The sequence below is a fragment of the Phyllopteryx taeniolatus genome, chromosome 5 (assembly GCF_024500385.1).
Source record: "Phyllopteryx taeniolatus isolate TA_2022b chromosome 5, UOR_Ptae_1.2, whole genome shotgun sequence".
NCBI classification, from domain to species: domain Eukaryota; kingdom Metazoa; phylum Chordata; class Actinopteri; order Syngnathiformes; family Syngnathidae; genus Phyllopteryx; species Phyllopteryx taeniolatus.
The window spans coordinates 10,103,220-10,115,827 of record NC_084506.1 but is presented as its reverse complement, the minus strand read 5'-3'; the positions used below and the strand labels follow the sequence as shown (position 1 = coordinate 10,115,827).

At 44.4% G+C, this 12,608-nt stretch overlaps 1 protein-coding gene across 4 annotated transcripts; it reads right to left on the bottom strand.

The window, feature by feature from the left end:
• Positions 1–3,243: 3,243 nt before the first annotated feature.
• On the bottom strand, positions 3,244–11,509 carry coq9 (coenzyme Q9 homolog (S. cerevisiae)). 4 transcript variants are annotated; one of them, XM_061772579.1, is made up of 9 exons: positions 11,356–11,508; positions 8,816–9,008; positions 8,505–8,640; positions 7,944–8,086; positions 6,149–6,233; positions 5,931–6,035; positions 4,983–5,138; positions 3,670–3,723; positions 3,244–3,553 (listed from the first exon to the last, which is right to left on the bottom strand). In XM_061772579.1, the coding sequence occupies exons 1-9, from the start codon at positions 11,411–11,413 to the stop codon at positions 3,518–3,520; spliced, it is 966 nt and encodes a 321-aa protein (XP_061628563.1). In that variant the 5' UTR covers positions 11,414–11,508; the 3' UTR covers positions 3,244–3,517. The 4 variants fall into 4 exon arrangements, 3 of the variants coding, with proteins under 3 accessions (XP_061628563.1, XP_061628564.1, XP_061628565.1); XM_061772580.1 differs by lacking the exon at positions 7,944–8,086 and having other exon boundaries at positions 8,820–9,008; positions 11,356–11,509; XR_009788432.1 differs by lacking the exons at positions 3,244–3,553; positions 3,670–3,723 and adding an exon at positions 5,505–5,866 and having other exon boundaries at positions 5,028–5,163; positions 5,902–6,035; positions 11,356–11,509.
• Between the last annotated feature and the right edge of the window lie 1,099 nt (positions 11,510–12,608).

The following is a 12,608-nucleotide window of genomic DNA, read 5'->3' as shown; positions in this document are numbered from 1 at the left end:
CTACAGGTCCATAAAGACCCCATTTATGATTGCGACTTCAGTTGATGGTGAGCACGTCACTCTGGATTTCGTGGTTGAGCTGTGCCTGCAGCTCACTCAGTTTCTTCTTCTGGGCGGCCAGTGCAGACATGACAACGGTCTCGGGTCGTACAAGACTCCGAATTGTAGAAGAACCCGCAGAGGGAAAAGTCAGACGATTTGTGAGTTGATTCTATGCTCAAATACGATCATTTTCCATAGGGTCAACCTCCTCAATTTCAGAATAGTCAATCATGGGCCTAGAATCAGCTTGGTAACAAAGCAGTCACTGAAAAAGCAGAACATATTGTAAGTATTCATCCAGCAGTACTAATGATGATGATTTTTCCATTTAGAAACTAGTAATGCAGCATTCCTCGGGTCAGATGTTCCTGAACACCTCCACCCCCGCAATGGATGAAAATGCGTCAAGTAACAACCATAAATGTACCTATTTTCTTTATACACAGTGCCTTCATACCCTACAAACTTCATTTTGTCATCTCACAATCACAAACTTTAATGTATTTTGTTGAGATGTTCTATGATATTTAATGTTTCTTTTTAAAAAGGTTTATTTGACTTTCTTTTATCTTCTGTTACATGGTTATACATTCAATAAAAAGGAACATCTGCTCACTCATAAATCTTCTTTTGCTTTGGGCCACAGCGCGTCATCCTTTATACATTCATTATATGTATACATTCAATAAAAAGCAATGAATTGACCAACACAAAGTGGCACAGAATTCTGAAGTGGGGGGGGAAAAAAAAGATATACATTTTGCACCCTTTTGAGTGTGCATTTGTATTCAGCCCCCTGTATTCCGAGAGCTCCACATACAATCCAGTGCCTTCAGAAGTCACCTAATTAGTAGAGTCCACCTTTGTGAAGGCCTCAGTGGTTTGTTTACAGAATACTATTGAACAACAGCATTATGAAGGTCATGACAGGTCAGGGATACAGTTTTGGAGGAGTTTAAAGCAGGGTTAGGTTATTAACAAAAAATGATCCCAAGCTTTGAACGTCAAGAGCGACATTCAATCCATCATCCATCCAGTCATGGGAAAAGTATGGCACAACAGCCAAGCTACCAAGACATGGCCGTCCACCTAAACCAGGGGTGTCCAAACTTGCCGCATCCAGAAAAACCAGAGGATGCAAGGGCCACTTTGAAATTCTTCAACTTTCCTTGCTTAAACACGCTTCAATCAATCCATCCAGTAGTAATTGTTTGTCCTTATAAATACTGCTGTATCGAACCGAAGCAAGGGCAATCTGGAGTAAGCTTTCACTCTTTTATTTATTTTTAAATAAATGTGATATGCTCACACATCGGACCTTGACATAAGAGCAGAAAGTGGAGGAAACCAATTTGGCTTTGGAACAGAATGATCCTTATTCACCAGCGCAAAATTTGCTTACAATTTCATTTGTAAATACACTAGCTTGTATCTTTGCATAGCTAGAAGAGTGTTGTGTATTCATGTACTCCTTTAACAACACTTGGTGCCGCTGGAACAGGCTAATAACTGTTTGTTGGAAGAAGAGGGGGGGGGGAAAAGGAGGTTGAATAAAGTTCCTGGTGCAGTCTTGCTGCCTTATTTCACACCGCTATTCCTCTTGATACTGAGAAGAGAAGAGCGCAAATTGGCGACGAGGATGGCGAATGTTGAGCCTTTCCCTGCATTGTTCCTGCCATCCGCCGCCGGACAACCTACTATTCCACAACTACGTGCTTGCTATTTGTGCACTGCCGGGCACCGAAGGTCAACCTGCATTTGACACAACGTATGATTCGGCAGCGACTGCATTCCGTGCACATTTCAGCCCAGCAGCAAATGTTGTAGTGGAGCGACGCAAGTTCAGGCAAAAAGTACAGAGACCGCATGAGACTGTTGGAGAGTACATGGGCGCATATAGCAAATGCTTATCAGGTGTCGCTGACAGAAGAGAGCCGGGACATAACTGCATTAATAACAAATGAAGGACTAGTCAGGGTCCGCCGAGTCCCATACGGACTGCGCTCAGCACCAAGTGCATTCTCCAAGCTCATGTTCCTCATGTTCCTCATTTGGCACGATTGTTTATGGCAGGGACCAGAAGGAACTTGACCACAATCTGCAGGTGGTGCTGACGGCACTGAAGGAAGCTGGTCTCCAGCTCAAGACAGAAAAGTGCCACTACAAGAAGAGAAGACTGCAGTTCCTTGGACACACAGTTTCAGCACAAGGTTTGCTGCCAAATGAGGATCACCCAAGAGCCATCACAGAAGCTCCACCACTCTGCGCTCATTCCAAGGGCTCACAGCATGCTATGCAAAGTTCATACAAAACTATGCGTCTCTGGTGGAGCCCATGCTAGAATGCCTACGTGATGACACATTCAAGTGGACTGCAGCGGGACAGTCAAGCTTTAACACATTGTACCCCTCCCATGGACTCCAAAAAGGGTGGGTACTCTGAGCTGTTGTGTGGTGCATAGGCACAAACAACATTCAGGACGCGTCCTCCCACCCGAAGGCGGAAGGAGGTTAACTTTTCGTCTACCGGGGTCAACATACATGCCAACATACAGGCACTGAGTCGGGAGGGCAATCAGTATGCCCACACCTGCTCAGCGCCTCTCACCGTGGGCAACTTCCGAGCGGAAGAGAGTCTCTCAAGAAGACTGGTACCGGAGCCCAAGCTCTGCGTTGAGATCAGCCAGACTATGTCCAGTCTGAAGTTCTCAACCTTGCACAGCAGCTCAGGCTTTTCCATGTCCCTAAAGCCAGCTCCCGTAGCAAGGTCCCTGCCTCACACAGGACGACCCCCTTGGTCCCTCTCACGGGTGGTGAGCCGATGGGAAAATTTCATGAATACTATGAAATCAACATATTCTTCATTTTTACCCCAGATAATTCGCATTTGAACGCACCGCACACATTTCTGAGTTTGTCATGTTGACAATCCTCGATCATTGGCTAGATTGCAAAAGTAATATTTTCTTAAAGTAAAACAAACACAGACCCAAAATATGGAATAATCATTGCAACTTACCATATTCTATCATCAGTACCTGTTCTGACACAGCCACTACAGCTTGGCTCATGTTGGCCCCACAGGGCCACCGCTCAATAAAGCCTCACGTTTGACGGTGGACAAGAAAATGTTGTCGGGGGGTTATGATCCTCAAGCAGTCTATTAAAGGGGCAAAAGGCTGATATAGCACTCAAAGACATGTTACAACTGTCAACAATTTTATTTCAATAAAATATGATGAACATCCAGCCAGTCTTAAATACAGACTCATTTCACTATTGAAGACGTATGGTCCGAATAGAAGAGTTAATATTGCTGAGTCGAACAAAACACAACAAAGCTACCTGTCGGGCAAATGACCATCAAGAAATAGGCAGACCGCAGGCCACATCAAATAAATATGAATGAATATTGAATAATCATTTTCATCTAATGTTAAAACAAGAGGATTTGGGATCGGTTTGGTTGTCTTGCATCATCGTCTCTGGTTTATTCCGGTGAGATTCTTCAGCTGCAGAATCAAGAACAATTTTGATCATTCGGTTACAATGAGTTGCAGTGAAAAAAAGGTGGACTTGAAAACGGGTGCTTTTTATGCAAATGGTATAAACATCATAGAAGACTTACAGTTACAGCTGCTCCCATGAGCCCTTGCAACACTGCTTCACCTGTTGATTGCACCTGCAGCACCAAAGAAAACCCCCCAGTTACAATTTATACATGTGTTATCCTCTCTTCTGAGCTCCTTTTTTTTTGCAGAGGCTGCATTTTTCTGAATGTATAAAAGACTTCCCCCTCCTGGAAGCTGTCCCCTTATCGTGGTGGAGGCGTTTGTGTGTCCCAATAATCCTAGGAGCTAAGTTGTCTGAGGCTTCACGGCCCTGGTAGAGTCACCCATGGCAAACAGGTCCTAAGCACGGCTAAAAGACCCCTATGAAGAAAAATATTAATGGATTAAGGTTTCCCTTGCCTGGACGCGGCTCACCGGGGCCCCCCTCCGGAGCCAGGCCTGGAGCTGGTGGGGCCCAGCCGGGCAGAGCCCGAAAGGGTAATGTGGGTCACCACCTCTGGGAAGGGCCACAGGGGTCGGGTGCGGTGTGAGCTGGGCGGCGGCCGAAGGCAGGGACCTTAGCGATCCGATCCACGGCTACAGAAGCTGGCTCTAGAGACGTGGAATGTCACCTCTCTTGTAGAGAAGGAGCTCGAGCTGGTGCGTGAGGCCGAGAGGTTCCGACTAGATATAGTCGGACTCGCCTCCACGCACAGCTTAGGCTGTGGTACCAGTCCACTCGAGAGGGGTTGGACTCTCTTCCACTCTAGAGTTGCCCACGGTGAGAGGCGCCGAGCAGGTGTGGGTATACCTATTGCCCCCAGGCTCGGCGCCTGTATGTTGATGTTGGGGTACACCCCAGTGGACGAGAGGGTAGCCTCTCTCCTTCCGGTGGGGGGGACGGGTCCTGACTGTTGTTTGTGCCTATACACCAAACAGCAGTTCAGAGTACCCTCCCTTTTTGGAGTCCTTGGGGGGCGGGGGGGTGCTGGAGAGCGCACCTGCTGGGGGACTTCAATGCACGTGGGCAATGACAGTGAGACCTGGAAGGGCGTGATTGGGAGGAACCGCCCCCCCGATCAGAACCTGAGCGCTGTTCTGTTATTGGACTCCTGTGCGGTGTGTTTTTCGTCCTGGCCATGGAACAGTGGACCAGCTCTACACCCTCGGCAGGGTCCTCGAGGGTGCATTGGAGTTCGCCCAACCAGTCTACATGTGTTTTGTGGACTTGGAGAAGGCGTTTGACCGTGTCCCTCGGGGGGTCCTGTGGGGGTGTTTTCTATCACTGCAAGGTCATTCATGTGCTGTAGCTAAAACTAATTCAACACCCTTCCAAAAGTTTAAACCTCCTATTTTAATGTCTCCGCTGAAGTCTGTGGGCGCACTATACCTGTTTGGCAGAAGAGGCCATGCTGATTATATCCTGAATACGGTTGTCAAGGAAGTTCCAACTGTCCTGGAAGTCTGGGGAGGAATCCTCAAGCATCACTAGCTCGGTGGTGTTATAGATGCCAGTCAGTGCTGCTCGTTTACTGTACCAGTTCATCTACATAGATGGAAATGGGAGAGAACTAAAAAAAAGGGAAATGTCTCAAAACAAAGATCACTCTTACACTGGGGAACACAATTTTTGTTGAGTTAGGTTTTTAACAAATTTTTGGGTGCGGAATCGAAAAGTTTTTCTCTATCACGTCAAATTTTTTAACTATAGCGCCCTGTTTTCTTAAAAAATATGAAAAATACTGTACTTAGCAGATATTTGCTTGCTTTGTAAAACTTTTCAAATATTGACATACAATGAAATATGAAAGAATGTTTATTTCACACTATTATCTTTTACAAAGGCTATGGCACAAATCCCCTTAATTCCTACTATGCTAGCTTCCTGTTTGCAATTATTGTTAGTACTGACCTATTGGGAGCTGCACACACCTCTCACCGCACTGCCTCAATTGTGACTGCACAAACAAGTTGCCACGTAGCTGTCAATGAGTCCAATCATAATCAGCTGGCAACTTTTACTATAGCTAATCAATGGAATTTTGCTTCTCTGGAGGGTAAGCTGTGGAGAAAAAACTTGATGTGCTATAAAAAAAAATAAAAATAAATAAAAATGACTGCAATTTTGGAATCAGCATGCCAATTTTAGTGTTAATCAGCATAAAAATCTAACTCCACAGAATTGTTTTTCTTCAAATTGTTAATAGTTTATGATTACGCCAAGAGGAACCCAATAGTCAGGTGAAGTGCTTTCCTTGCAGTAAATGGTGAGGACATAAGGGGTGAGCAAGGTGGAATGTATGGGGAGAAAAGGATGCACGGGAATCGACCCACTCACATCTATAGATCTGTCTCCAGCATGGTACCAGATGTCATCCACCAGGGTGGAAAGGTGTTTCAGACTTTTAGGGATGTTGTGAGGCAGGAGCAGAATGCTCATTGCCTGAGGACACAACAGCAAAGTCAAGAATCTAGTGGAAGAGTTACATTGGTCTGAAATTCTGATGTTATGAGGAAGGTAGCATGTCCCTACGCTTATTCATGCTATGACTTTACCTGTGGCCATGTTTCTATATAGGGGATTTGCATCCTCAGTCTCGTCTCGACGGCATCTCTTAGAAAGTCAGCGGTCTTCTTTGGTCTGCAAGAGAGCCATCAAATATTTCTGGAACTTTAAACTCAATTATTCAATTGTTACATTACAATAGCATTATACAACCCCAATTCCAACGAAGTTGGGACGTTGTGTTAAACAGAAATGAAAACAGAATACAATGATTTGCAAATCATGTTCAACCTAGATTTCATTGAATACACTACAAAGACAAGAGAGTTCATGTTCAAGCTGATCAACTTGATTGTTTTGAGCAAATAATCATTACCTTAGAATTTGATGGCTCCAAAAAAGCTGGGACGGGGGCAAAAAAGACTGAGAAAGTTGTGGAATGCTCACCAAACACCTGTTTGGAAGATCCCACAGGTGAACAGGCTCATTGGGAACAGGGGGGTGCCGTGCCGTGATTGGGTAGAAAAGGAGCTTCCCTGTATTGCTCAGTCAATCACAAGCAAAGATGGGGCGAGGTTCACCTCTTTGTCAACAAGTGCGGGAGAAAATAGTCCAACAGTTTAAGGACAATGTTCCTCAACGTACAATTTCAAGGAATTGAGGGATTTCATCATCTACAGTCCATATCATCATCAAAAGGTTCAGAGAATCTGGAGAAATCACTGCATGGAAGCAGCTAGGCCCAAAACCAACATTGAATGCCCGTGACCTTCGATCCCTCAGGCGGCAAAACATCAAAAACCGACATCAATGTGTAAAGGATATCACCGCATGGGCTCAGGAACACTTCAGGAAACCAATGTCAGCAAATACAGTTCGGCGCTACATCTTTAAGTGCAACTTGAAACTCGACTATGCAAAGCAAAAGCCATTCATCAACAACACCCAGAAACGCCGCCGGCTTCTCTGGGCCCGAGCTCATCGAAGATGGACCGATGCAAAGTGGAAAAGTGTTCTGTGGTCCGACGAGTCAGCATTTCAAATTGTTTTGGGAAATTGTGGCCGTCATGTCCTCCGGGCCAAATAGGAAAAGAACCATCTGGACTGTTATGGGCACAAAGTTCAAAAGCCAGCATCTGTGATGTATGGGGCTGTGTTAGTGCCAATGGCATGGGTAACTTACACATCTGTGAAGGCACCATTCATGCTGAAAGGTACATACAGGTTTTGGAGAAACATATGCTGCCATCCAAGCAACGTCTTTTTCACGGACGCCCCTGCTTATTTCAGCAAGACAATGCCAAACCACATTCTGCACGTTACGACAGCATTGCTTCGTAGTAAAGGAGTGTGGGTACTAGACTGCCCTGCCTGGAGTCCAGACCTGTCTCCCATTGAAAATGTGTGGCGTATTTTGAAGAGTAAAATATGACAGCGGAGACCCCGGACTGTTGAACGGCTGAAGCTGTACATCAAGCAAGAATGGGAAAGAATTCCACCTACAAAGCTTCAACAATTAGTGTCCTCGGTTCCCAAACATTTATTGAACGTTAAAAGACGTAATGTAAAAGAAAAGGTGATGTAACACAGTGGTAAACGTGACCCTGTCCCAGCTTGTTCTGAACATGTTGCAGCCATCAAATTCTAAGGTAATGATTATTTGCTCAAAACAATCAAGTTGATCAGCTTGAACATGAACTCTCTTGTCTTTGTAGTGTATTCAATGAAATATAGGTTGAACATGATTTGCAAATCATTGTATTCTGTTTGTATTTCTGTTGAACACAACGTCCCAACTTGATTGGAATTGGGCTTGGAGATGTGTGTGTGGTTACTTGCACCTACTCTTCTTGGCCCAACTGGACCTGCTTCTGTTGTTCTGCTAGTGTCTCTGCCAGTTGTGAATTACATTGAGCGATGAAATGTAGGACCAGGTCTCCAGCTCCATTATAGAACATACCAGTGGAAGCAGACGACAGGCCTAGGGTCTAGTACCAACATCCAACATAGAAGCCAGGACAAGTAGTCAAGTACAACATGATCAGTTATGGATCTTGCTCAATCATTTGAACTCATTCAGTGCCAGCTGTTTTCACAGCGGTCAACTCCTCAGCGCCAGCCCTTGTAGAGGATTTCCACTCATCTCCCGAGGCTGCACGATTTTGGCCCAAAAAAAACCTCACGATTATTTGGATCACGATTCTTTCTAATGTTAGGGGAAAGTATTTTTATCGCACTACCTTACGACAAACAATGACCCAAAAGAAAATCTACTTTCTACAATAAATATGGAATCACAAATGGAATGCAATTTAATGGAAGCAAATACTGTGAATCCATAAAACGCACTAACATTAATAAACAGCGACTTTTTCATTTGAACTCAAACTTCTGAATGCATCTCACCTCAGCACCAGCCGCAATGGCCTCCATAGTCCAGCCATGCTGTGGGACAAATTCCAAAGCAGCGTCGAGGATTTGAGCTTGAAGCTGCTCCTCTGTTTTATACTCCTCATCTTGCTCACCACCCTGATGCTGGTAACTTGCACATGAACAGGGAGGAATCAAATTCAACTCACGCAAATACCAGAAACATGAGCAAAATGAAGTGACAATAATAATAATAACAAACAACAATTTGAACTTCAGTGCACAGAAATCCTGCAATGTGTTCACGCACGAACATTTCCCATGACTCGCTCTTGCACCAGACTGACCTACTTCTTGGTCCGGTGGACTCATCCGCTACCGGCTTAGCTGCTGCGTCTCCCGGTGAAGCTGCTGCTGGGCCGTTACCAGCAAAGCGCGTGTATTCTTTTGATTTGGATTCATCTTGAAGCCTCAGAGCTGCACAGCTGAAGCCTCTTTTGGGACTGACGCGGTGACGTTTTGCCGTTGGTACCACCACGACTGCAATGAGCAATACCGTCAATGGACTACAAGGGATTTAGTTCGGGGAGACCTGACCATGACCTGCTGGCCAATGTCATAGTGGCCAAAATGGAATTTTCTTTAAATGCCGATATGGTATTTTTGGGGTGTGCACCTGGATCATGACGAGCATACTAACACGTGCATTTCAGTCTGAAACACTAAAAGAAGGCGATGATTTTTGGATCCGGTCTACACCCTGAATTGAAATATTTGTATATCTATATATATATATATAGAAGTGGCGTTGGTGACAGCCACATCTTACACAAGCAGTGAGCAGACCACCTTCTTTTGCACAAATTTGCCTGATTTAGCATGCAATCCGCACCACGCGATTATGAGCTGGGCAGCATATTTCGTTCTAGAATACCTTGATAGTCTTGGGATTTTATTGTACCCTGCACAGATTCAAGACACACTCTGTCAGATGAAGCAAAACAGCCCTCCTCCAGGTTTCACAGTACTGACAGTGTGCTTTTCTTAGCGCGCTTCATTTTTTCATGTGCGAACATAGAGCTGATGTGCCTCGCCAAAAAGTTCCAGTTTGGTCTTTTTATTGCACCAAAAGATTTGTGGTTTCTCAGAGAACGTCCTATTATAGACGAACAAAGCACATGAAACACACCAAGAAATGAACACTGTCCCTACTGTGAAAAACGCAGGAGGCTCTGTTATGTTCAGGGGCTGTTTTGCTGCATCTGGCACAGGAGGTCTTGAATGTGTGCAGGGTACAAGAAAATCTCAAGACTATCTAGGTATTCTTGAGAGAAATGTGCTGCTCGCTGTCAAAAATCAAAAAAGTCTCACTCGCAGGTCAGTGTAAGGACCCCAAAACACACAGCTAAAACCACACAAGAATGGCTGAGAGCAAAAGATTTGACTATTCTGAAGTGGCCTTCTTTGAGCCCTGATTGAAAATCTGCGGAAGGAGCTGAAACGTGCAGTCTGCTCCAGAGCGGGCCAAAATGCCTGCTGATAGGTGCAGAAGTCTCATTGAAAGTTGAAAAAAAGGCTTTGATAGCAATCATTGCCTCTCGATAGTTCGGGTACCGTCATTTTGGTCAAGGCCTGTTTCATGACTTTGTTTTTTGAAAGAATTCTGTTGAACCAAAATTCAAAAGCAAGGTCTGATTTTCATTGGTTCATTTTCATGACATTTTGATTCCTTCTTACTTTTGTCAGATAAAGTTATTTCTCTGACTACTGTGGGTTTTTCTTTCATTAACAGAGGGGTAATCAACAATTTTGTCCATGTGTGTACCCTAGCAGAGTCTGTGTAATTTTGGCAAATTTGGGGAAAAATATGACTGACGACTAAATGGGGACCATCTTATTTTTCTTTATGACTGTTTTGTTGAATGATGGTGTAGGTTTGTTAATAAATCCAGAAAAACAGCTGTAATTTTCTTTTCATTTGGCTGTGCCAGGTCTCGGGCACGTGAATTTAGCGGCGGTCCAACCAAAATCGAGGTAATACTTGTTCTTTTTACATTTCGTCGTTCGTTGTACCGAGTTCTTGACATGTTCAATTCAGTCGAGATCTTCTGTGGTTCTGACAAAGACGAAAATCTTCCTGGATTTCGGTGTCGAAAATCCCGTTCGTAGGATTCGTCGACGATAGAAGACTTTATGTCCACGACTCACTATTGTTGTTCTTGTTTTCTGTAAAGTTTGAAGTAATTCTGACGATGCGCTTGCTCTCCGTTTGACTCGGAAAATGAGACGCCATTGAAAACCTGAAAACGGACGTTTAAACATCATATTTTCATCTCAACTCATAAGAAACATATGAGCATTTTCTACCAAGGAGTCAAGGTTTCAGTGACAAATTTCCAAATGGTTTACAATTATTTCTGGGCAAGTGAATTTGGGCCAATTTGTGACATAAAAAGTGGCATAAAATCCTTAATCCTTATCTGATTCTTACAAACTATGGCTTGTTTTATTCGTGTAGCACTCCTCTGTTCAATGACATCGCCTATTTTGATATAGAGGTATTTTTTTAAATGTTAGTAACATATCACCAATACTGTGCTATTCTGAAATGCCTTATAGTTTAACTTGACTCCCATTGAAACAAAATAAATGTTGAGACCGATCACTTTTTTTCTTTTTAAATGGTACGCATTTACAAATTCTGCCAGGGTATGTCAACTGTAGCATAACGTTTACCTAAGCTATACTGCCCTTCACCATCAAGTAATGTGACTCTGCCTAGTTGGCAAGTATGAGCTTTGGACTCTGCCCCATAATAACCAACGGCATATCAAATATTTCTGAAAAGCTCCGTTTTAATCACATATGTGAAATATAGCATAATTACCGCTACGCAGCCCCCGAAATGCCCTTCCTGTACTTAAAGCTCGGAGAAGCGCCGCCATTTCTGGTCGTTTTTGTGCAACACAATGCTAACGCCATAGAAATAAGTACGCAGATACAACACGCCCCTTTGAGCTGCGTGCCCATGCTGATGCTGAGGTAGTAAGGGCAAAGTCGTCAGCGCATTCCGTGTAGTGCGAAAGAACAAGAATGCCGGCACGTTGTGCCACATACAGTTGCGCATAACGCTGTACAGTCACAACAAGGGAACTGGGAATAACTTTTCACACGTTAAAATAGTTTTTCCTTTTTCAATATATATTGATTGCACACGGCATTAATTGGCATTAACAACAACAACAACAACAAAAGTAACCCTAATGAAAAGTCACTGATGGTGTAGTGGTCCACTCACCTGACTTTGGTGCGGGCAGCGTGGGTTCAGTTCCCACTCAGTGACGGTGTGAATGTGAGTGCGAACGTTGTCCGTGTCGAGCTGTGCCCTGCGACCGTCTGGCGACCAGTTCGGGGTGTAGTCCGCCTTTCGCCCAAAATCAGCTGGGATAGGCTCCAGCGCCCCGCGACCCTAACCAGGATAAGAGAATGGATGGATGGAAACCGAATGAAAATCGGTTGAGAAATGAGCATGTTACGACTTACAACGTCCATGCATTACCTTTTAGGAACGTCGCCCTTGCCAACATGGCCGCCACGTAGGCACGTCGGTTAGCCTGGCTGCAATAGCGCGCTGGTGTATTTGAGGCGACTGGTACGTTAGGAAATTCACTCCAAGGGCGGCCCTCTGTACACTCGGGAACGGATTATACAGACCCGCACTCAGACCGTGGCGCTAATGCACCAAAAGTTGTTTGCCAACCGGAAGAAGAACATAGATTTGACAGCTAGATGAATCAGCTTTCTGTACCAACTCGGCAAGATCACGTGTCTACGTGGCGGCCATGTTGGAAAGGTCGACCTTCCCGTGGAAGGTAATGCACGGACATTGAAATTAAGCCCCAATTTGGTAATTTCTCAACCAATTTTCATGATGTTTACTTTTTTTGTCAACACCAAAGCTTATGCTACCAACTCGTTTTTTTTTCATAAAAAAAAAAAAACCTTGAGTAAATATGACTTTTCCGCGTGAAAGGTTACTCCCAGGTACTGCGTTGTATGAAACCATATGCAGCACAATGTACCGGCATCCTTGTTCTTACGGTTTCTTGTCGTCCACACACATGGAATGCGCTGACAACA

Excerpts from the sequence above, each read along its gene's own strand:
- coq9 (XM_061772579.1), bottom strand. The coding sequence starts at position 11,413 with ATGGCGGCGCTTCTCCGAGCTTTAAGTACAGGAAGGGCATTTCGGGGG. Across the intron at positions 9,009-11,355 it reads ATTTCGGGGGCTGCGTAGCG|TCGTGGTGGTACCAACGGCA; the intron begins GTAATTATGCTA and ends TGCTCATTGCAG. Across the intron at positions 8,087-8,504 it reads CCATTGCGGCTGGTGCTGAG|ACCCTAGGCCTGTCGTCTGC; the intron begins GTGAGATGCATT and ends TGTTGGTACTAG.